The sequence below is a fragment of the Salmo salar genome, chromosome ssa20, assembly GCF_905237065.1.
Source record: "Salmo salar chromosome ssa20, Ssal_v3.1, whole genome shotgun sequence".
NCBI classification, from domain to species: Eukaryota; Metazoa; Chordata; class Actinopteri; order Salmoniformes; family Salmonidae; genus Salmo; species Salmo salar.
The window spans coordinates 35,574,038-35,598,803 of NC_059461.1; the positions used below are offsets into that span (position 1 = coordinate 35,574,038).

The following is a 24,766-nucleotide window of genomic DNA, read 5'->3' on the forward strand; positions in this document are numbered from 1 at the left end:
AACATAATTGAGGTCTCAGATTTACATACAGAATAATACGATTAGCCCTGAGACCAAGTTGAACAGGTTGTACGCACACCTTTTTATTGATCAATCAAGTATAAATGAACTGTAGAAGGATTTGTGAAATTAGCAATGTCATTTGGCAAGAACATTTACACATTTTGTGCACACTACCTGCCCAAGACCTCTAATAGCTGCCTCAAAAGGGCAAGTGATATGACTTGATTTCTTATTGTTTAAAATGATAGCTCTGTTTAGTTTTTATATTAGTTATTCCCTAGATAGCATTTTATAGATGTATGAAATGCTATGTACATCTATCTAGCTAACAGAATGCTCACACAAACCTGCTGGTCTCTTCTGCCCCTCTTTTACTGGGGCAACCTCTGCGTCTCAATCACTCTTGCTTGATTTGTTTTATATTGCCTATTCATGTTGCCTCTGAATTTCTCTCACTTGTTACCTACTGGTTACATGGCTTTTAAAAAAAAAAAAATTTATGAGGTCACCTTACTGTTTTCAATCTTTGTTTGGTACGGTAATGGCCATTTCATCCGCCAAAGTGAAGTATCCCAGAGTAGTGGAGTTCTGCATTTTACGAGGTGTTTGAGACCTTTCTATGAATAGTTAAACACATTGCTCTTAATTTCTGATCTGCAGTTTTAGCTATAGTACAACATGTAATGTACACGATTATAAGTAAGTCAACTGATAGGCTACAATCACAGGTTGGTGGCACCTTAATTGGGGTGGGTGGGCTTGTGGTAATGGCTTGAGTGGAATGGTATCAAACATGGTTTCCAGGAGTTTGCCATTCCATTACTTCCGTTCCAGCCATTATGAGCCATCCTCCCCTCAGCAGCCTCCACTGGCTACAATCCATTTTGAAAGGTGCAAATATGACTCATTGAACTGTCCTATTTGGAAGAAAAAAAACATGTTTATTATAGGGATATCTACTATTTCAAGTCAAATTTTATGTCACATGCTTTGTGAACAGCCGGTATAGACTAACAGTGAAATGCTTACTTTACAGGCCCTTCCCAAAAATGCAGAGAGAAAGAAAATAGATGGATTCCAGGCTGGTTCCTTGGAAGCCTGATTTGGATACTGTGGGCAATACAATCGCCATAAGACTTCTCAAAGCCTGTTATTAATGTGCTGAGTGAGATACTGTACATGTTGAGATCACGGCATGTATTTATAGAGCGTCTCAGATAGAGGTCGACCGATTATGATTTTTTTCAACGTCGATACCGATTTATTGGATGTCCAAAAAAAGCCAGTACTGAGTTTTTTTTATTTTATAAATAATGACAATTACAACAATACTGAATGAACAATGAACACTTCTATTTTAACTTAATATAATACATAAAATCTATTTAGTCTCAAATAAATAATGAAACATGCTCAATTTGGTTTAAATAATGCGTTTATTCTTTCAGTGAAATACAGAACCGTTCCGTATTTTACCGAACGGGTGGCAACCCTAAGTCTCTAAATATTGCTGTTACATTGCACAACCTTCACTGTTATGTCATAATTATGTGAAATTCTGGCAAATTAGTTCGCAACGAGCCAGGCGGCCCAAACTGTTGCATATACCCTGACTTTGTGCAATGAACAAGAGAAGTGACAATTTCCCTAGTTAATATTGCCTGCTAACATGAATTTCTTTTAACTAAATATGCAGGTTTAAAAAATATACTTGTGTATTGATTTTAAGAGGGGCATTGATGTTTTATGGTTAGGTACATTTTGTGCAACGATTGTGCTTTTTTTTCGAATGCGCTTTTGTTAAATCATCCCCCGTTTGGCGAAGTAGGCTGGGATTCGATGATAAATTAACAGGCACCGCATTGATTATATGCAACGCAGGACAAGCTAGTTCACATAGTAATATCATCAACCATGTGTAGTTCACTAGTGATTATGTGAAGATTGTTTTTTTATAAGATAAGTTTAATGCTAGATAAGCAACTTACCTTGGCTCCTTGCTGCACTCACGTAACAGGTGGTCAGCCTGCCACGCAGTTTCCTCGTGGAATGCAATGTAATAGGCGTCCAAAAATGCCGATTACCGATTGTTATGAAAACTTGAAATCGGCCCTAATTAATCAGCCATGCCGATTTTTAATCGGTCGCCCTCTAGTCTGAGTAGAGTGCTGCTCTAGGATCAGGTTCCCCTTTCAATATAACCTTATGTATTTCTCAAGTGTAATGAGTTGAAATGGTTCAGAATAAACCTCTCAACTTTGACTGACTACCAACCAAATATGCCCCAGGTGAGGGTCACCAGGAGAAAACATTTTTATTTCTGTAATTAACCAGCGCCACCTTGAGGCCAATGATTGTCTCCGTAGAGAGAAATCAAATGCAAGTCATTAATAGCAAAGTCCCTGGGGCCTATGTTTAAGGGGTTTCAATTGAAATGGGCCCCAACTGCCCAGGGGCTTCACTGGCAGATTTCTTTACGCAAATGTATAAAGAACTTTATATGCCTATGGATTTCCTGAAATTAAAAAAAATACATTTTTAGGGGGTAGGCCCCTATAACATTAGTGATCTATGACATTATCACTAACCCAGTATTTTCTGTTGGGCCATTGTGTGTCTGGTATATTTTCAACTGTACAATACAATCACTGAATGGTGTTTCAGCCAACAAAACTATTTTAAACGTTTTATTGTTTTCTTCATGTCAGCTACCTCTGTGATTGTGAGTGGACTTGTTGTTCCAAGGCAGATGCTGAGCAGATGCGTAGCTGGTATTTCCTATTCTTCTTTCCAAAAAAGATAGGAATCTACTCTGGAATTTGGTGGGTTGGCTATGTTATAAAACAGCCAGGCCACACAGAAAATACAAAATGAAAGCATACTGGTAGTTTCTGATGTAAAAATTCTATAGCTCCAGTGTAAGTCCACTCAGTTTGATTCTGTTGGCTTTTTTCCCCCTCGTTCTCTACCAGCCAAAGTTTTTTCTTTTTTTTCTTCAAATATTTTATTTCGTGATGTATTTCACCATACTGTAACTTAGTATCAAGGTTAGACTTCAATCGGCAGCTTTGATGAAAATGTACCTACACGGGATTGGAACTATTCTGTGTAAACATTTCTCTTTATAGTAGACAAGGCCAAAACATGATGAAATGGCATTTATGTACTTTTTTGTTCCAATTCCTGCACTTATTGTAACTTTTTTTAGTTGTGTTTTTTGTGAGAATACCAATTCCAGTTGCAAAAGACTAACACCAATGCAGATCAAATGTCTTGAAAGATATAGTTTTCAAAGATTATAAAATGTCTATGTAAAACATGTATTTTACTGAATTCTTCTCTCTGAGAGGAAAGATGATTACCCCCCCCCAAAAAAGCAAACAAAGCATTTTCTTTTATAAATTGTCTCAAGGTGTATGCTTATCTATCATTTACCAATTTTATTTTGTCAGATTTATATTCAAATATGAAATAAAATTGAATTATAAGCAAATTATCTGCTCTTGTATGGTTTATTCTTGGGCAGAAGATTGGCAAATGGTTTGTTTTGACTTCACTGATCTGGGATGAGTGTCAGCTGCATCCTCTCAGAAAAATCAGTTGGATGGCTTGGCAGACTACCCACTGAAAATGTCTATTTAATCAATATTGCATAAGTTGACTCACAACTCTTTATTGCATTGTAGCTACCAAGGGTTACCCTGGTGCGTCAGACCACTTGGCATGGTTGAAGAGGCTGGGTCTGACAAATACAGGCAAATCAACGTTAGGCCTTCCCTTGAGCCCAGAACATCAACTTCTCGAACATTACTGCTCCTCTCCTCTAGCCTTGTGAAACCAGACTAACTGCAATGTGTGATATTGCAAGATCACTCTGGTTTTGAGGCTACCTTTCCTCAATTATTTTACTTGTGTACTTTACAAGACATCCCTTCATTGTAGTCAGAGAAATATGGCAGAACAATTAACCCTGCCTTGAAATAGTTAAGTACCGTTAGCATGTCAGAACAACTGTCTATTTTAAGGACTCAATCACAGTAGTCAGCGGTTATTTTGTCATATGCTTACGAATGGACATGAAGCATAAACCAGTTTGGCCAACCAGACCAACAATGCTGTACATGCTTTATAACCACCCTTGGGTCGTTGTGTGCGAAAAAAGCTGGATCATTATCTTCTTTTGGGTAAATATAACATGACTATATCAAATGTTTTTAATATTTGAGGAAATGAGATTGAGTGGTTTTACAGTTCGGCTCAAGAGGACCTGAGAAAAACCACAGCTGTGAGATTGGTCCTTAATCTATACTGAATAAAAATATAAATGCAACATGTAAAGTGTTGGTCCCATGTTTCATGAGATGAAACAAAAGATTCCCGAAATGTTCCATACGCACAAAAAGCTTATTTCTGTCACTGTTTGCACAAATGTATTTACAGCGCATTCGGAAAATATACAGACCCCTTGACTTTTTCCACTTGTTACGTTACAGCCTTATTCTAAAATTGATTAAATAAAACATTTCAATCTGCACACAGTACCCTATAATGACAAAGCAAAAACAGGTTGAGACATTTTTGCAAATTTATGACAGATAAAAACGTATAACTTACGTAAATAAGGTTTCAGACCCTTTGCTATAAGACTTCAAATTGAGCACAGGTGCATCCTATTTCTACAACTTAATTGGAGTCCACTTGTGGTAAATTCAATTGATTGGACATGATTTGGAAAGGCCCACAAAATCAAATCAAATGTTATTAGTCACATGCGCCGAATACAATAGGTTAGACCTTACAGTGAAATGCTTACTTACGAGCCCTTCACCAACAATGCAGTTAAAAATAAATGAATAAGAAATAAAAGCAACAAGTAATTAAAGAGCAGCAGTAAAATAACAATAGCGAGACTATGTACGGGGGGGGTGTACAGAGTCAACGTGCAGGGGCGCCGGTTAGTTTAGGTAATATGTACATGTAGCTAGAGTTATTAAAGTGACTATGCATAGATGATAACAGAGAGTAGGTGTAAAGGGGGGGAGGGGCAATGCAAAAAGTCTGGGTGGCCGTTTGATTAGATGTTCAGGGGTCTTATGGCTTGTGGGTAGAAGCTGTTTCAAAGTCTCTTGGACCTAGACTTGACGCTCCGGTACCGCTTGCCGTGCGTTAGCAGAGAGAACAGTCTACGACTAGGCTGGCTGGAGTCTTTGACAATTTTTAGGGCCTTCCTCTGACACCGCCTGGTATAGAGGTCCTGGATGGCAGGAAGCTTGGCACCAGTGATGTACTTGGCCGTACGCACTACCCTCTGTAGTGCCTTGTGGTCGGGGGCCGAGCAGTTGCCATACCAGGTAGTGGTGCAACCAGTCAGGATGCGCTCGATGGTGCAGCTGTAGAACCTTTTGAGGATCTGAGGACCCATGCTACACCTGTCTATGTAAGGTCCCACAGTTGACAGTGCATGTCAGAGCAAAAACGAAGCCATGAAGTCGAAGAAATTGTCTGTAGAGCTCTGAGACAGGATTGTGTCGAGGCACAGATCTGGGGAAGTGTACCAAAACATTTCTGCAGCATTGAAGGTCCCCAAGAACACAGTGGCCTCCATCATTCTTAAATGGAAGAAGCTTGGAACCACCAAGACTTTTCCTAGAGCTGGCCGCTCAGCCAAACTGAGCAATCAGGGGAGAAAGGCCTTTGGGAGGTGACCAAGAACCCGATGGTCACTCTGACAGAGCTCCAGAGTTCCTCTGTGGAGATGGGAGAAACCTCTGCGTGAAAGGTCTGAAGAGTTGTGCAAATGTGATATTTCACCTTTGTATTTTTTTATTAATTTGCAAACATTTCTAAAAACCTGTTTTTCGTTTGTCATTATGGGGTATTGTGTTTAGATTGATGAGTGGAAAAAACTATTTCATCCAATTTAGAATAAGGCTGTATCAAAATGTGGAAAAAGTCAAGGGTTCTGAATACTTCCCGAATGCACTGTACATACCTATTAGTGAGTTTCTCCTTTAACAAGATATTCCATCCACCTGACAGGTGTGGCATATCAAGAAGCTGATTAAACAGCATGATTATTACACAGGTGCACCTTAATGCTGGGGACGATAAAAGGCCACTCTAAAATGTGCAGTTTGTCACACAATATAGTGCCACAGATGTCTCAAGTTTTGAGGGAACGTGCAATTGGCATGCAGACGCAAGAATGTCCACCATAGCTGTTACCAGAGAATGTAATTGTATTTTTTAAATTTTATTTCACCTTTATTTAACCAGGTAGGCTAGTTGAGAACAAGTTCTCATTTACAACTGCGACCTGGCCAAGATAAAGCAGAGCAGTGTGACACAGACAACAACACAAGGTTACACATGGAGTAAACAATAAACAAGCCAATAACACAATAAACAAGTCAATGACACAGTAGAAAAAAAGAACATCTATATACAGTGTGTGCAAAAGGCATGAGGAGGTAGGCAATAAATAGGCCATAGGAGCGAATAATTACAATTTAGCAGATTAACACTGGAGTGATAAATGAGCATATGATGATGTGCAAGTAGAGATACTGGTGTGCAAAAGAGCAGAAAAGTAAATAAAAACAGTATGGGGATGAGGTAGGTAGATTGGGTGGGTAATTTACAGATGGACTATGTACATCTGCAGCAATCGGTTAGCTGCTCAGATAGCTGATGTTTAAAGTTGGTGAGGGAAATAAAAGTCTCCAACTTCAGCGATTTTTGTAATTCATTCCAGTCACTGGCCGCAGAGAACTGCCAAATGAGGTGTTGGCTTTGGGGATGATCAGTGAGATATACCTGCTGGAACGTGTGCTACGGGTGGGTGTTGTTATTGTGACCAGTGAACTGAGATAAGGCGGAGCTTTACCAAGCATAGACTTATAGATGACCTGGAGCCAGTGGGTCTGGCGACGAATATGTAGCGAGGGCCAGCCGACTAGAGCATACAGGTCGCAGTGGTGGGTGGTATAAGGTGATTTGGTAACAAAATGGATGGCACTGTGATAGACTGCATCCAGTTTGCTGAGTAGAGTATTGGAAGCTATTTTGTAGATGACATGGCCGAAGTCGAGGATCGGTAGGATAGTCAGTTTTACTAGGGTAAGTTTGGCTGCGTGAGTGAAGGAGGCTTTGTTGCGAAATAGAAAGCCGATTGTAGATTTGATTTTGGATTGGAGATGTTTAATATGAGTCTGGAAGGAGAGTTTACAGTCTAACCAGACACCCAGGAATTTATAGTTGTCCACATATTCAAGGTCGGAACCGTCCAGGGTGGTGATGCTAGTCGGGCGGGCGGGTGCGGGCAGTGAACGGTTGAAAAGCATGCATTTGGTTTTACTAGCGTTTAAGAGCAATTGGAGGCCACGGAAGGAGTGTTGTATGGCATTGAAGCTCGTTTGGAGGTTAGTTATCACAGTGTCCAAGGAAGGGCCAGAAGTATACAGAATGGTGTCGTCTGCGTAGAGGTGGATCAGGGAATCGCCCGCAGCAAGAGCGACATCATTGATATATACAGAGAAAAGAGTCGGCCTGAGAATTGAACCTTGTGGTACCCCCATAGAGACTGCCAGAGGTCCGGACATCATGCCCTCCAATTTGACACACTGAACTCTGTCTGCAAAGTAGTTGGTGAACCAGGCAAGGCAGTCATTAGAAAAATCAAGGCTATTGTCTGCCGATAAGAATACGGTGATTGACAGAGTCGAAAGCCTTGGCCAGGTCGATGAAGACGGCTGCACAGTACTGTCTTTTATCGATGGCGGTTATGATATCGTTTAGTACCTTGAGCGTGGCTGAGGTGCACCCGTGACCGGCTTGGAAACCGGATTGCACAGCGGAGAAGGCATGGTGGGATTCGAAATGGTCAGTGATCTGTTTATGAACTTGGCTTTCGAAGACTTTAGATAGGCAGGGCAGGATGGATATAGGTCTGTAACAGTTTGGGTCTAGGGTGTCACCCCCTTTGAAGAGGGGGATGACCGCGGCAGCTTCCCAATCTTTAGGGATCTCGGACGATATGAAAGAGAGGTTGAACAGGCTGGTAATAGGGGTTGCAACAATGGCGATGGATAGTTTTAGAAAGAGAGGGTCCAGATTGTCTAGCCCAGCTGATTTGTACGGGTCCAGGTTTTGCAGCTCTTTCAGAACATCTGCTATCTGGATTTGGGTGAAGGAGACGCTGGGGAGGCTTGGGCGAGTAGCTGCGGGGGGGGGGAGCTGTTGGCCGGGGTTGGAGTAGCCAGGAGGAAGGCATGGCCAGCCGTTGAGAAATGCTTATTGAAATTTTCGATTTTCATGGATTTCTCGGTGGTGACCGTGTTACCTAGCCTCAGTGCAGTGGGCAGCTGGGAGGAGGTGCTCTTGTTCTCCATGGACTTTACAGTGTCCCAAAACTTTTTGGAGTTAGAGCTACAGGATGCAAATTTCTGCTTGAAAAAGCTAGCCTTTGCTTTCCTGACTGACTGGGTATATTAGTTCCTGACTTCCCTGAACAGTTGCATATCGCGGGGACTATTCGATACTATTGCAGTCCGCCACAGGATGTTTTTGTGCTGGTCAAGGGCAGTCAGGTCTGGAGTGAACCAAGGGCTATATCTGTTCTTAGTTCTGCATTTTTTGAATGGGGCATGCTTATCTAAGATGGTGAGAAAATTACTTTTAAAGAATGACCAGGCATCCTCCACTGACAGGATGAGGTCAATATCCTTCCAGGATACCCGGGCCAGGTTGATTAGAAAGGCCTGCTCGCAGAAGTGTTTTAGGGAGCATTTGACAGTGATGAGGGGTGGTCGTTTGACCGCGGACCCATAGCGGATACAGGCAATGAGGCAGTGATCGCTGAGATCCTGATTGAAAACCACGGAGGTGTATTTGGAGGGCAAGTTGGTCAGGATAATGTCTATGAGGGTGCCCATGTTTACGGATTTAGGGTTGTACCTGGTGGGTTCCTTGATGATTTCTGTGAGATTGAGGGCATCTAGCATAGATTGTAGGACTGCCGGGGTGTTAAGCATATCCCAGTTTAGGTCACCTAACAGAACAAACTCTGAGGCTAGATGGGGGGCGATCAATTCACAAATGGTGTCCAGGGCACAGCTGGGAGCGGGGGGGGGGGGGTCGACCTCCAACATTGTTTTAGAGGATTTAGCAGTACGTCCAACCGGCCTCACAACCACAGACTACATGTAACCACGCCAGGACCTTCACATCCGGCTTCTTCACCTGCGGGATCGCCTGAGACCAGCCACCCAGGAAAGCTGCTGAAACTGTGGGTTTGCACAACAGAAGAATTTCTGCACAAACTGTCAGAAACCATCTCAGGGAAGCTCATCTGTGTGCTCATCGTCCTCACCAGGGTCTTGACCTGACTGCAGTTCGGCATTGTAACCGACTTCAGTGGGCAAATGCTCATCTTTGATGGCCACTGGCATGCTGGAGAAGTGTGTTTTAACGAATTAATCCCGGTTTCAACTGTACCGGGCAGATAGCAGACAGCATGTATTTGGGCGAGCGGCTTGCTGATGTCAACTTTGTTAACAGAGAGCCCCGTGGTGGTGGGGTTATGGTATGGACAGGCATAAACCACGGACAATGAACACAATTGCATTTTGTTGATGGCAATTTGAATGCAGAGATACCGTGATGAAATCCTGAGGCCCATTGTCATGCCATTCATCCACCGCCATTACCTCATATTTCAGCTGGATAATGCATGGCCCCAAGTCTCAACGATCTCTACACAGTTCCTGTAAGCTGAAAACGTCCCAGTTCTTCCATGGCCTGCATACTCACCAGACATGTCATCCATTGAGCATGTTTGGGATGCTCTGGATTGACGTGTACGTAGCGTGTTCCAGTTCCCGCCAATATCCAGCAACTTCGCACAGCCATTGAAGAGGAGTGGGACAACATTCCACAGGCCACAATCAACAGCCTGATCAACTCTATGCGAAGGAGACGTGTCGTGCTGCATGAGGCAAATAGTGGTTACACCAGATACTGACTGGTTTTCTGATCCACCCCACTATTCTTTTTAAGGTATCTGACCAACAGATGCCCGTCTGTTTTCCAATCATGTGAAATCCATAGATTAGGGCCTCATTTATTTAAATTGACTGATGTCATTATATAAACTGTAACGCAGTAAAATCTTTGAAATTGTTGCATGCTGTGTTTCTATTTTTGTTCAGTGTATTTTCACAGAGTGTGTACTGAGTGGTGTTCCTTAAGCTTTCTTCAATACCCTATACCAGGGTAGGATGTTAAAGGCCCAATGCAGCCATTTTTATATCAATATCATATTTATATCAATATAACAATTAAGTATTTTACTGTAGTACATTAAAATCGACCAAAATATTTTTTTTTAGCAAACAACTATTTCTCAAGCAAGACATTTGCTAGGACTGTCTGGAAGTGGTCTGAGTGGAGAGGGGAAAACTGAAAACTAGCAGTTATTCAAATTGAGGTTTGGAACTCTTTGTTATTGGTCTATTATCCAATTTACCGCATGGTGATGTCACCATGGAAAACCAGAACTCCTGCCCATACAAACCTACTGATTAGAAAGTCCTGTGTAGATTGTATTTTTAACCAGCAACTATAACCAATAACACTGATTAAAAAAAAATTAAAAATTGTGTTTCATCAGCTGTTGTACAAAATGATACAAAACACAGGAAACAGAATTTTGACTGCACTGGGCCTTTAATGCTGATGCCAAAGCAATCAACACTATAAACAGATTGAATTTAAAGTCTGATAAATATTGTGATGCCAGCAAAACATATGCCATGAAAAGCCATTTAATCATCTGTTTTGGTAAATGTATTGTGTCTTGGGGAAAAGGAAGAAATGCTATGATGTGTTAAGGCAGTGAATGTAGAGAGTTCAAACGGACTCAACTGTCTCAGTATTCCTTTCATTGTATAATGATCATCCATAATTTGAATCTGTATCACAAAATGGGTCTTTGTACAATTGACTGTATTTAAAACTGACATATTTACAGTACATAAAACATAATAGCTACATAATATTATTTGCAGCTTTTGTCAATTCGTAATTCTATTGCGACCCAACGCTAGAAAGGTGAAATCAGCAATAAGCAGTGTGCTCTGAGCCGTTATGTGTACATGGCTCCATGCAGATCTTCCAGTCTGTGTTCCCTCTGTTTTCTCCTGTCCTGTAACAGACAGAAATGCTCCATTTAGTAACGGGTTGACGCTGACCATTTCTGTGTCCCAAATGGCACCCTATTCCCTATCCAGTTCACTACTTATTTTGACCACGGCCCATAGACCACTACAAAGTTAATAGGGTGCCATTTGAGACACATATCAAGTTTCAACTCTAAAAGGGAAAAGCACTTTGAATTCGATTTCCCAGGATAATGACTGATACCCTAGTTCCACACCCACCTTGTCCTTCTTGAACTCTTCATACTCTGGATTGTCGGTTGGTAGCTCGAGACGGCATAGCGGGCAAGAATTTGTCTGTGATGATAGACAGCAAGAGTTAGAGGGATTCTTCAACGGTTATAGCCTAGTGGTTAAGAGCGTTGGGCCAGTAATCAAAAGGTAACTGGTTCGAATCCCCAAGCTGACTAGGTGAAAAATCTGTTGGAAGTGCCCTTGAGCAAGGCACTTAACCCTAATTGCTCCTGTAAGTCGCTCTGGATAAGAACATCTGCTAAATGACGTAAATGTTATACACTGAGTGTAGTAAACATTATGAACTCTTTCCATGACAGATTATTCAGGTGAAAGCTATGATCCCTTATTGATGTCACTTGTTAACCCCATAAGATCCGCGCCCTGCGGAAATCTAAATAAGAATAATGAAACAATCCCCATAAAAATCCACCAGTTTAAGCTAGAGATATGTTTTTTTTTGTTGCATTGGATGAATCTCAGTCCACCACATCCGCCAAAGTGAAAGTTGACAGAGAGAGCGGGGTTTGTCAGACCATGGGACTTACCAAAAATCGGTCTTCTCACAAAATCGTCTGTAGCGTCGGCACGGTTAGGCAAACTATTATGACCCATCTATGGAAAGATGACTCTCACGAAGACGAGGGTGTTCTTTGTTTTGATCTATGATCCCCACAAGCGTCTTGGGACTTGTCTTAAGTTGGCACAGCCGATCTGCCAACTTCTGCCTGTAGCGTCCTAACAGTTTACACACTAATATGACCCCTCTGTGGAAAGGTGAGACTCGCACGAACATGTCTGTTGTTTTACGCTAGGACACCCTCACAAGACTTGTCTGACGGTCCCCCTGTACCAGTTGAAAAAATGTATGGAAGTACACTATACGATGCAATCGTAATGTATTCAGACCACTTCCCTTTTTCCACATTTTGTTACGTTACAGCCTTAATCTAAAACGACATTTTTGCAAATTCATTCAAAAAAAAGAACACTGAAATATGACATATAAGTATTCAGACCCTTTGCTATGAGACTCGAAATTGAGCTCAGGTGCATCCTGTTTCCATTGATTCCTATAATTTGATTGGAGTCTAACTGTGGTAAATTCAATTGATTGGACATGATTTGGAAAGGCACACCTGTCTATATAAGGTCCCACAGTTGACAGTGCATGTCAGAGCAAAAACCAAGCCATGAGGTCGAAGAAATTGTCTGTAGAGCTCCGAGACAGGATTGTGTCACGGCACAGATCTGGGGAAGGGTACCAAAACATTTCTGCAGAATTGAAGGTCCCCAAGAACACAGTGGCCTCCATCATTCTTAAATGGAAGATGTTTGGAACCACCAAGACTCTTCCTAAAGCTGTCCGCCCGGCCAAACTGAGCAATCGGGGGAGAAGGGTCTTGGTCAGGGAGGTGACCAAGAACCCGATGGTCACTGACAGAGCTCCAGAGTTCCTCTGTGGAGAAGGGAGAACCTTCCAGAAGGACAACCATCTCTGCAGCACTCCACCAATCAGGCCTTTATGGTAGTGGCCAGACAGAAGCCACTCCTCAGTAAAAGGCACATGACAGCCCGCTTGGAGTTTGCCAAAAAGGCACCTAAAGACTCTCAGACCATGAGAAACAAGATTCCGGACTTGAACCTGATCAAACATCCATAGAGAGACCTGAAAATAGCTGTGCAGCAACGCTCCCCATCCAACCTGACAGAGCTTGAGAGGATCTGCAGAGAAGAATGGAAGAAACTCCTCAAACACAGGTGTGCCAAGCTTGTACAGTCATACCCAAGAAGATTCAAGGCTGTAGTCACTGCCAAAGGTGCTCAACTAAGTACTGATTAAAGGGTCTGAATACTTTTGTAAATGGTATATCTGTATAATATAAAACGTTTTGCTTTGTCATTATGAGGTATTGTGTGTAGATTGATGAGGGGAAAAAACAATTTCATACATCTTAGTTTAAGGCTGGAACGTAACAAAATGTGGAAAAAGTCAAGGGGTCTGAATACTTTCCGAATGCACTGTATATATGTAGACTGTTTAGTGATGAAAATAAGGGGTTAAATACATAGAAATAATCATGTTTCCTGATCTTTCTTTTATCTTTCAGATATAGGACAGACACTTCAGAACAAGCTTCCTTTAGATTTTTTTTTGGGGGGGTGACTGTTGTTCCATGTAGTGAATCTGTTAAATGCATTTGTATGGGCTGTTCTTTATGTGTTGTGCACTGTGTTCAGGTAATTAGTACATTCATTTGTACATACCATCAAACCTATATGGGAAAAATGTATCTGTGTGTGTGTGTGACGATTCAGTGGCCAGGCCCTCACCTTCCCTAACCAGGGCAGGATACATCCAGAGTGAAAGAGGTGTTTGCAGGGCATCTCCCTCACTGTCTCCAGCTCCTCAAACTCCAGCAGACACACAGGACACTTCAGCCCTTTGTCTAGATGAGGGGGGAAGAGAGCGAGTTCAATCACACACAGACAATTGACTACACTTTCAGACTACAGAGGTAGTCGTGTGTGCAATTATAATGAAATTGGGTACCAAGTGAGACAGCATAGTATTTTGATAGTAGCCTATAATTCCCAAATGTTTTTCACAGGTAATTAGCTTGAGGGTAGCTTATTAGTGCAGCAGGACTCACCTGCTTGCTCTGGGGATATGACAACCACAGGTAAGGTTTGGACAGCTGTTTTAGCAGCTGGGGGAGGAAGACGCTGGTCCCAGTCCGATAGGTCAAACGCTCCCGAGTCAATGTCGAGGCCCTGCATCAAAGACCTACACAGAGGTCAACAGGCAATGTAACAGTAGGTGGTGGTAAGGCACCATAACCGTTGATAAACCCCACCGAAGAAAAATAACAGGCAATGTCTGCACAGATAGATCAATGAGATAGATATTTCACCAGATGTATAAATGTGAAGCATCTGCTTGGCGTTTCCACTCATTACCAAATATTGTAGTGAGAAGAAGCCCGGCAGAAGATGGAACAAGATAGATTTTAGCCGACATTCTGCAAATTTTCTCATCGATGAAAAAAAATGATCTCAAAGTTCTGTTCCCTAAACTAAAATCTGTTATGAACAGAGTGGATTAAGTTTTGTACACGTTACCCTTTGCAAAAGTTGTAAAAAATTGCGTTGTTTAGAAGGAGTGCAAAGGCGAATTGAGTTACAGCACACGAAAACTCCACAGAAGAGGTGTTCCCTAACTGAACTTAGAACGCGCCAATAGGATCTCGCTAGCTCGTGCTTGGCTCTGCCCATATTGCTTGTTCTGTACACTGTGACTAATCTGTTCCCATTGGAAACGACAGGCTGTGGTCTGTCTTGATTTAGTTATAAAACATCTTCGATGTCAGTCTCTCAGTGGCAGACAGTTAATGTAGGATATTGGATACAAAATACAGACTATAGTTTGTTGCATCACTTGGGTTGTTAGTTAGTTAGGTAGATGTTTGAATCTCACCTGGCCAGTTCTAGTAGTGCATTCTGACGGTACTGTTCTTCGGGATTCGTTGGTTCACAGTCATGCTCATCAAAATAAGAAGCCATCTTCAGATTACCAATCTGTGGAACGTCAAACAAACTATTTTCCTTAGCCACATTAGCTAACCATTAAGCTAATTTCATTTGACTCTTTTTGAATTTACTAAAAAGAGATTGAGCAAAATGACACTCAAAGCCCAAGCTACCTTCCGATCTCGAGTTGATTCAATAACGTTAGCAAGCTAGCTAGCTACACAGTTAGCTAATTCATTTAGCTAACCCCAATACTGCTCAACCACTCTCTCATTGTGCTGTTTTAGCCCAATTGTCGAATACACAGAAATGTCCGTGAATACACTGTGCTATACTGCGACATCAAATTAAAGTCACACAAAAGTTTACTTACATTACCTGTGTTTTGTCATAACCTGAAATGTGCAGCAACTAGCCAGCTAGCTACACCACACTGTCTACCGGGTATGACAATGCACCATCACGTGGCTTTTTTCCATCCTATCACACATTAGGTGTGGGTGGGGTTCAGGATCTCTCTCTTTCTCTCGATTCAATTCAAAGGGCTTTATTGGCATGGGAGACATATGTTTACATTGTCAAAGCAAGTCAAATATATAATAAATAAAAGTGAAATAAACAATACAAAATGAACAGTAAACATTACACACACAAAAGTTCCAAAGGAATAGAGACATATCAAATATCATATTATGGCTATGTACATTGTAACGACGTGCAAATAGTTACAGTACAAAAAGGAAAATACATAAACATAAATATGGGTTGTATTTACAATGGTGTTTGTGCTTCACCGTTGCCCTTTTCTTGTGGCAACAGGTCACAAATCGTGCTGCTGTGACGGCATACTGTGCTATTTCACAAAGTAGATATGGGAGTTTATCAAAATTGGATTGTTTTCTAATTCTTTGTGGATCTGTGTAATCTGAGGGAAATATGTGTCTCTAAAATGGTAATATATTTGGCACGAGGTTAGGAAGTGCCGCTCAGTTTCCACCTCATTTTGTTGCACATAGCTTGTCTTCTCTTGAGAGCCAGGTCTTCCTACGGCGGCCTCCCTCAATAGCAAGGCCATGCTCACTGAGTCTGTACATAGTCAAAGCTTTTCTTAATTTTGGGTCAGTCACAGTGGTCAGGTATTCTGCCACTGTGTACTTTCTGTTTAGGGCCAAATAGCATTCTAATTTGATATTTTATTTTGTTAATTGTTTCTAATGTGTCAAGTAATTATCTTTTTGTTTTCTCATGATTTTGTTGGGTCTAGTTTTGTTGCTGTCCTGGGATTATGTGGGGTCTGTTTGTGTTTGTGAACAGAGCCCTAGGACCAGATTGCTTAGGGGACTATTCTCTAGGTTCATCTCTCTGTTGGTGATGGCTTTGATAATTAGCGGGTATCGACCTAATTCTGCATGCATTATTTGGTGTTTTACGTTATACATGGAGGATGTTTTTGCAGAATTCTGCATGCAGAGTCCCTTCTTGCCTTGTCTCATATCATTCACAGCTTTGTGGACGTTACCTGTGGTGCTGATGTTTAGGCCGAGGTATGCATAGTTTTTGTGTGTCTAGATGGAATTTGTAGTCCTGGTAACTGGACCTTTTTCGGAATCTCTCTCTCTCTCTCTCTCAAATAAAAAGTAACTTTATGGTGTACAAATGTAAATTGTACACACAACAACTGTCAGTTGTACACACAATTCAAAATAAAGATTCTCTGCAGATATATCTGGTCAATTCCTTTTATTTTACAATGCACTACAGTTTTACATATATATTTCAAATACTAGTAAGTCAAGAGTAAACAACAAAAGGGGAAGGGAAGTCTGTCACAAATATAAAAAACAGATATTGGACAACTGAAGATATGTGATTTCTCAGCACTGTTTTTTGATACTATACACATTGATTACCTGTAAGACAATGAATGAAAAATGAAATATAAATATTCACACTGCATTGCCCAAATTGGCCTTAAACATAACCGTGTTTTATGTACATATCAAAATTAAGTTCATTTTCATATATTTCTTTTGACCGTAAAAACGAAGAATGAAATTATGATAAGAAATTACTCATAACATTTCATGAGAAATGTAATTATGTGATGTCCCCTTACAGCTTAAATGGAATACTTTGAAACGGTCACACAATTCATCCAATGGGGATTTGTTACATTCCAAAGGCACAATATGTTTAATTTGAATTGACAAAACATTCACCTATACCAAATTTTATGGTGAGGCTGAAGCATTTCTGAGTATGAATGTGAAACCAGTGAGCCTGACCAACTAGGGCCAGTTGAAGACGATACTGAATGGGGAAGCAGCAGAGCTGGTGATGGTACCATTTCATTCAACGATCTACACACAGATCACAGAGCCTGAAATGCCTCTAAAAACAAACAATATCACAGATTGCATAGTTCAGAAAAGTCAACCCACAAAACCTAGTTTGAGCTCAGGTGGAAAACCTACAGCCTGAGTGCCAGTCTGTTTGTGCCATCATCATGCCAACTCCTTGTCACTCATTATCATGCCAAATGTTTGGCTTGACAATGACAGCAATGTATTTGACAAAAGCACAAACAGATCTGGGACCAGGCTAGAAAATATCCCTCCACTATTTCTGTCTTGACTGACTCCTTATTTCCTCTTATTTCCTCTGAGGTCTCGCCTGCCCCTGTGTCCATCTCCATCCTCCATCTTAATTTCTTCCATGTCCTTTGCTCTGACAGACAGTCTTGGATCCTAAGGCCCTGAGGTGGGTTGCCCTGCAGCAGGTTGCTCACCGTCGTCAGGTCCAGATGCTGACCATACAATAATCCCAATGATGATGGCTGCCATGACAACCCCTACGCCAGTCAGCAACACTTTCATCTTCATGTGTTCCCACCACTTCTGCTGTTTCACTTTCCGAGCAGATTTTGAGAAAGCTTTACTCTGAAAACACATCATCATAAGATGTTAAAACTTAGTCCGATGTTCATGCCAAGACCCTATGCTTCTATATCTGTCTGAATATGGAGGGGGGGGGGGAATTCTATATATCTGCAATTGAGGCTGCGCTGCATTGTATATATTTTAAACTCCAGAAAGAAACCATTATGTCATGAAACCCACCATTTCCTGACAATTCGATAGACAGAAGTTTTTAGTTACAGTGCACACTACTTTCTCAATGTTTTTTCCAAAGAATCTAGACTGGTGTTTTTTTTCTTGGCACTGATGTTTTGTTAATCCAAGTGAACCAGTCAGCCGGCCAGCAAGTCCTCAAAGAACTATGCCTGTGTCCAACATGGCACCCTATTCCCTATATAGTGCACTACTTTTGACCAGAGCCACGTCAAAAGTAGTACACTATATAGGGAATAGGGTGTAATTTGGGGCTCAGCCACAGTCAGCCGCTCAGTGCGTTCTCAGAGACCTACAGCGCATTTGGAAAGTATTCAGAGCCCTTGACTTTTCCACATTTTGTTACATTACAGCCTTATTCTAAAATGTATTATATTTGTTTTTTTCCCCTCATCAATCTACACACAACACCCCATAATGACAAATCAAAAACAATTTTTTACAAATTTATAAAATAAAAAAAAACTGAAATAGACATTTGCATAAGTAATCAGACCCTTTACTCAGTACTTTGTTGAAGCACCTTTGGCAGCGATTAAAGCTTTGAGTCTTCTTGGGTATGACGCGACAAGCTGTGCACACCTGCAGATTCTCTCAAGCTCTGTCAAGTTGAATGGGGAGTGTCGCTGCATAGCTATCTACAGGTCTCTCCAGAGATGTTCGATTGAGTTCAAGGTCGGGCTCTGTCTGGGCCACTCAAGGACATTTATAGACTTGTCCCGAAGCCACTCCTGCGTTGTCTTGGCTGTGTGCTTAGGGTTATTGTCCTGTTGGAAGGTGAACCTTCTCCCTAGTCTGAGGTCTTGAGTGGTCTGGAGCAGGTTTTCATCAAGGATCTCTCTGTACGTTGCTCCGTTCATCATTCCCTTGATCTTGACTAGTCTCCCAGTCCCTGCTGCTGAAAAACGTCCCCACAGCATGATGCTGCCACCACCATGCTTCACTGTAGGGATGGTGCCAGGTTTCCTCCAGGCGTGACTGCATTCAGGCCAAAGAGTTCAAACTTGGTTCGTCAGACCAGAGAATGTTGTTTCTCATGGTCTGAGAGTCCTTTATGTTCCTTTTTGCAAACTCCAAGGGGGCTGTCATGTGCCTTTTACTGAGGAGTGGCTTCTGTCTGGCCACTCTACCATAAAGACCTGACTGGTAAAGTGCTGCAGAGATGGTTTTCCTTCTGGAAGGTTCTCCCATCACCACAGAGGAACTCTGGAGCTCTGTCAGAGTTACCATTGGGCTCTTGGTCATCTCCCTGAACAAGGCCCTTCTTTCCCACTTGCTCAGTCTGGCCGGGCGGTCAGCTCTAGAAAGAGTCTTGATGGTTCCAAACTTCTTCCATTGAAAAATGGAGGCCACTGTGTTCTTGGGGACCTTCAATGTTGAAGACATTTTTTTGTACCCTTCCCCATATCTGTGCCTCGACACAATCCTGTCTTGGAGCTCTACGGACAATTGCTTTGACGTCATGGCTTGGTTTTTGCTCTGAGATACACTGTCAACTGTGGGACATAATATAGATGTGTGTGCCCTATCCAAATCATGTCCAATTAATTGAATTTACCACAGGTGGACTCCAATCAAGTTGTAGAAACATCTGAAGGATGATCAATGGAAACAGGATGCACCTGAGCTCAATTTCAAATCTCATAGCAAATGGTCTGAATACTTATGTAAAGAAGGTATTTCTAAAAACCTGTTTTTGCTTTGTCATTATGAGGTATTGTGCGTAGATTGATGAGATTAAAAAAATAATAATAATGTTTTAGAATAAGGTTGTAACATAACATAACACATAACTCCCCAGCTGGCCTGGCTGGGGAGTGATGTGGGAACACTGTGACCTGGTTGATTGACCCCAGGGTTGACCAGGACGGACATGCGCCCTGTGGCACGTCCTGGACACCCCTCTCTTAATACAGAGGGAGACCAGTGGTTTTCATTAATCTTACAACAATAGGAAATACCTTTCTAAAAATATCACTGCAAACCACAATCAGGATGTAAATTGTCCATTATTTTTCGCCTCCAACTCCACCTAACGTGTATTTATAGACAGCAATATGACATTTCCTGGCTATTCCCTGGACTCGTATGGAACCATGGAACATTGGAAAACTACCATGAGACACACCAAAGGAGAATTCCAAAGGAGAAACCTTTTGTGCTATTGTGTCTCTCTGAAACGCACCTAAGGTTTTACCAGTATTATAGCATTGCAATCATCAAAGTACGGCCTTCAAAGTCAGTATCTTCAAATTATGTTTGTGTTTTGTATTAAGTCATGATTTGGTTCCATTAAGACGTCTCTTATTACGCCTCTTAATTTAGGGTACGTCCCAAATGGCACCTTATTCCCGATATAGTGCACTTCTTTTGACCAGAGCCCTATAGGCCCTTTTCAAAGGTAGTAGACTATCGAAGAATACGGTGCCATTTGGGGAGCACCCATAAAGTACAACAATCACCTTCTCCAGAAGTTCGTCTGCCCTGTTATCAAGATCTCCCAGCTTGCCTGACCTCTCGGCAGCCTTGTTGAGGTTATCTAGCATGATCACCTTCACCTCCTCCACCTCATCCTGGGCCTGCTGCAGGCGGTTCTTCCCATTCTCCTGAACACACAACGAACAAGTTGAGGTTAATGGAAGATACATCCTGGTAAGGCCACAGGACTTAGTTGGAACCACTTCTGATTTTGTGCCCTTGATGTATGGTTTATTTGAATAGGGGCAGGTACGGACACATTGATTGACACAATGAATAGCTCACACATATTTTTTCAACATCTGTCCCCATCTTTGTGTTACCATGTTAAAGGTGATATTTTATATTGTGTAACCTATGCAGTGGTTAATAACAGTGCATTGTTCACATTAACATGAATTATTAGTCATAATGGCTGAGAGATTAAAAAAAAAATATATATATATATATTTCACTAGGCAAGTCAGGTAAAAAAAAAAATCGTATTTTCAATGACGGCCTAGGAACAGTGGGTTAACTGCCTTGTTCAGGGGCAGAACGACAAATTTGTACCTTGGGGATTTGAACTTGCAACCTTTCAGTTACTAGTCCAATGCTCTAACCACTAGGCTACCCTGCCAATTAAGCTTCCACAGGGGGAAAACAGGACAGAACAGGAAGATGACGGCCAACAACTGAACTGGGGCAGGTGAGCCTGGACATCTGGATGACTTTGAGGGTTCTGTTTACTGTAAGCACTGACTATCTGGAGGAACATGGCGGCACGCTACAGCTTTACAAACAAATAACCACTTTAGCCTGGGGCAACAAAGGTTGGGAAACCCACTGTGACAATGACACTCTTGCATGCCACCAAAATCTACTATAGCGGCCACATCCTAACTCTGAGATGTGCACGCTTCACTTAACTTTCAGGTAAATACATTGATTGATATCAATGGAAGGCTTGTAAGTCGCTCTGGATAAGAGCGTCTGCTAAATGACGTAAATGTAAATGTAAATGAAGGCTTGAACAGAAACTCACAAATCTCAAGATAGGATTCAGGCCTACATGTACTGTAGGTGAATAAGAAGGCCTACTTAAAACAGGATATTTAGGCAGTATAATAATAGACTGAACATAACATAATTTATATCCTGACGGGACTATCCCTGACCTTTTTCCCTCTGTGCCGGACAGGGAAGTGAGTGTTTCAGAAGTCAAGGATGCTGACTGCGCTGACACTTACAGGAAACCAAGAGAGCAAACAAAACAAGTACAATCTCAGTGACTCTGGTGAGTCCATATCTCACTGTCAATAACACCCTTTTAGACTCACAGAACCGGAATGAGATATGGCCAGGTTAGAACACTAGTTCAGTGGCCTCGTAGTGACAAGTTAGGACTATCTGTTATACATTACTGGTTATACAAGCTATAATGAAAGGTACATTTCTTTCCCATTTGTATTCACTATTACAGCTGTTATATGGTGAATAGGCTACTGGATTGCTTTGGTTAAATTGGATTGGAAATGCGTTTCACTGTTTTAGTTTTCATAGCTGAGAAATAGTCTGTGTTTAAAAATCAACCGGCGACAAAATATTAACACAGGAACTGCTGCCTTTTCCAGTTCTCATCCTTGCTTCCTTCCTCCCTTCACTCCCTTCCTCACTCACTCCAGCCTCAACAGAGTACCTGGCATTTAGCTAAGGAAACCCCCTCTCACAAATCGACAATATGTATTTTTACATGTCTAGTTCAATCAAGCGGACAGGGACAGTCTGCTTATGGACTACAGATATTTATAGGATAGACTAACAGACCTGGGTCTATAACTGTTATCCACAGAATACACATAGTAATCTCATCTACTAGCATAATAAAACATATCTAACCATTTAAGTTTGGTTGATTGAGTGCTACTCTAACTTATTAACCTGACCTAATGACACTCACAAACCATTTTCATAAAAACTCACATGGGTCTGTATAAAAGAATCTATTCGCATGAATTTGTTTGAATTGTGTATGATCTCTCATAAATGAAAACCAAAAATAAAATAAAATAAAAACGGCAATATTATGACTGTAGCACACGGTCTTTAAATACGGTGTATTTTCCATAACATCAGCCAATCAATGTGGGAAAACGGTCTAATGTAATTCAACGCAAGGCTGTAGCTTAACGTAGTGTGACAACAACAAAAAAACGCTTCTGAGCCTACAGGTACCGTGTGTGCAATAGAGGTGCAGAAACGAAATGATGAAAACATAAACATATTAATATACTATTTTTTATTCTTTAATTTGCTGAAAGGGAAAAATATATAAACTTACCATTGTTCTCCCGTCACTATCTCTATTCCTGTCCAAAGCTGTCACCGAACCCAATGCATTGAGAGGAGCGTCTTGGCATAAACCTTTGTGTCAGAACAAACGTTGCGTTTATCCAAGGTGGCTTTCAGATAGTAGTTGATTTGTAGTTGATTATAGTTAGTTTCTATCTTTCTTTTAGTCGATATTCTTTATTTTCCCTGGTCTGGTCTCTCACGCTTTCACTGCAGTCTGCTGGTCGGGTCGGGTGACACTTCCCCACACTACCCCTATCTGGAAGTCAACAGAACAGACCCTTTGACGTCGTGGCCTTACGTCACTGTATTTGAGTGATGGGTATTTGATGATGGGATCAGACTTCCAAGGTGAAAGGGAAAAACGTACACCTCGCCTATACCATTTAAACTTCTACTACTCAATTGTAGAGTCTTGTAAATTATATATTCATATTCAGCCATTTACTTTTACTTTTCTTTTCACCCATGCCTACTATGACAGTAGCTAGTCTAATGAGTATATGACCATAGTCTGCCTTTCGATTAAGCATCAAGCATATAGAAGGGGTTGAAAACAAAAAAAACACACAATATGAAATGTAACATTTTAGGACAATTTGGCAGCCATTCAACAGGCTCCAAAACTCAAACAATGTGGTCCCAGTCTGCGTTTACCGTCACCAATGGTCAGTATATGGTGGCTCTCAGTGGTGGAAAAAGTACTCAATTGTCATACTTGAGTAAAAGTAAAGACACCGTAATAGAAAATGACGAAAGTAAAAGTGAAAGTCACCCAGTAAAATACTACTTGAGTAAAAGTCTAAAAGTATTTGGTTTTAAATATACCTAAGTATTAAAAGTAAATGGAATTGCTCAAATGTACTTAAGTATCAAAAGTAAAAGTATAAACCATTTCAAAATTAATTATATTAAGCAAACCAGATGACACAATTTTCTTATGTTTTTATTGATGAATATCCAGGGGCACACTCCAACACTCAGACATAATTTACAAACAAAGCATTTGTGTTTAGTGAGCACCAGAATAGAGGCAGTAGGGATGACCATATATGTTCTCTTGATAAGTGTGTGAATTCGACCATTTTCCTGTCAAAATATAACAAGTATTTTTAGGTGTCAGGAAAAATGTAAGGAGTAAAAAGTACTTTATTTTCATTAGGAATGTAGTGAAGTAAAAGTAAAAGTTGGTAAAAATATAAATAGTAAAGTAAAGTACAGATAGCCAAAAAAACAACTTAAGTAAAAATACTTAAAAGTACTACTTAAGTACTTTACACCACTGGTGGCTCTGAAAACATGGTGTTATAGGCGACCAACTTCCATCCAAAATTCCTTGTTCTTCTAGTGTCCACCCTGCTCTGTTAATACTATTTTATCATTCTAGCTGAACCCAAAAAGGTCAATGTGTGATTTTCTTACTCTGTTATACTTCCTTACTCAGTTATAATACATAACAAATAACGCTAGCCATAAGAGTTATAGTTGATGAAAACCTACATTCCACATATGACAACTGACATACAGTAACAGAGTCATAATATTAAACTTTCAAACAGGACATATAAGAGAGGAAGGGAGGAGTGGAGTTAGAGATCACAAACCACACTTAAAAAAATAAACATGAAATTGAAAGTGAAGTAATAACAGTGAGAGGAAGTAGAGCTTTTCTCACAGTTAAACAAACAAAAAAATGTATATTCCATTTGCTAGCAACTGCCCAACATTGCAGTAGGGACTTGTAGTCAGAGTAATTTGATCACTGAGTTGAATGCATATTATTTCATGACTTCAGCATAACAACTATTCCCCTGTCAGGATTGTGAGACATAAAACCAAAAC

The 24,766-nt window shown here is 41.0% G+C and overlaps 2 protein-coding genes across 3 annotated transcripts; both read right to left on the reverse strand.

Annotated features, from left to right (window-relative positions):
* Window positions 1-10,709: 10,709 nt before the first annotated feature.
* On the reverse strand, window positions 10,710-15,514 carry rnf181 (ring finger protein 181). Of its 2 annotated transcripts, none has more exons than XM_014161603.2 (6): window positions 15,363-15,514; window positions 14,932-15,032; window positions 14,108-14,241; window positions 13,788-13,903; window positions 11,442-11,516; window positions 10,710-11,206 (listed from the first exon to the last, which is right to left on the reverse strand). In XM_014161603.2, exons 2-6 carry the CDS (start codon window positions 15,015-15,017, stop codon window positions 11,147-11,149), a joined length of 471 nt encoding a protein of 156 aa, XP_014017078.1. In that variant the 5' UTR covers window positions 15,018-15,032; window positions 15,363-15,514; the 3' UTR covers window positions 10,710-11,146.
* Window positions 15,515-16,709: 1,195 nt separating this feature from the next.
* Window positions 16,710-23,214, reverse strand: vamp5 (vesicle-associated membrane protein 5). Its single transcript, XM_014161661.2, has 3 exons — window positions 22,914-23,214; window positions 20,578-20,721; window positions 16,710-17,923 (listed from the first exon to the last, which is right to left on the reverse strand). Exons 1-3 carry the CDS (start codon window positions 22,914-22,916, stop codon window positions 17,732-17,734), a joined length of 339 nt encoding a protein of 112 aa, XP_014017136.1. The 5' UTR covers window positions 22,917-23,214; the 3' UTR covers window positions 16,710-17,731.
* Window positions 23,215-24,766: the final 1,552 nt, after the last annotated feature.

Coding starts and splice junctions, on each gene's coding strand:
- rnf181 (XM_014161603.2), bottom strand. CDS start 15,017: ATGGCTTCTTATTTTGATGAGCATGACTGTGAACCAACGAATCCCGAA. Junction 14,242..14,931: donor GCACTACTAGAACTGGCCAG/GTGAGATTCAAA, acceptor ACCTCTGTGTAG/GTCTTTGATGCAGGGCCTCG. Junction 11,207..11,441: donor AAGAGTTCAAGAAGGACAAG/GTGGGTGTGGAA, acceptor TGTCTGTTACAG/GACAGGAGAAAACAGAGGGA.
- vamp5 (XM_014161661.2), bottom strand. Junction 17,924..20,577: donor CAGACGAACTTCTGGAGAAG/GTGATTGTTGTA, acceptor ATGTGTTTTCAG/AGTAAAGCTTTCTCAAAATC.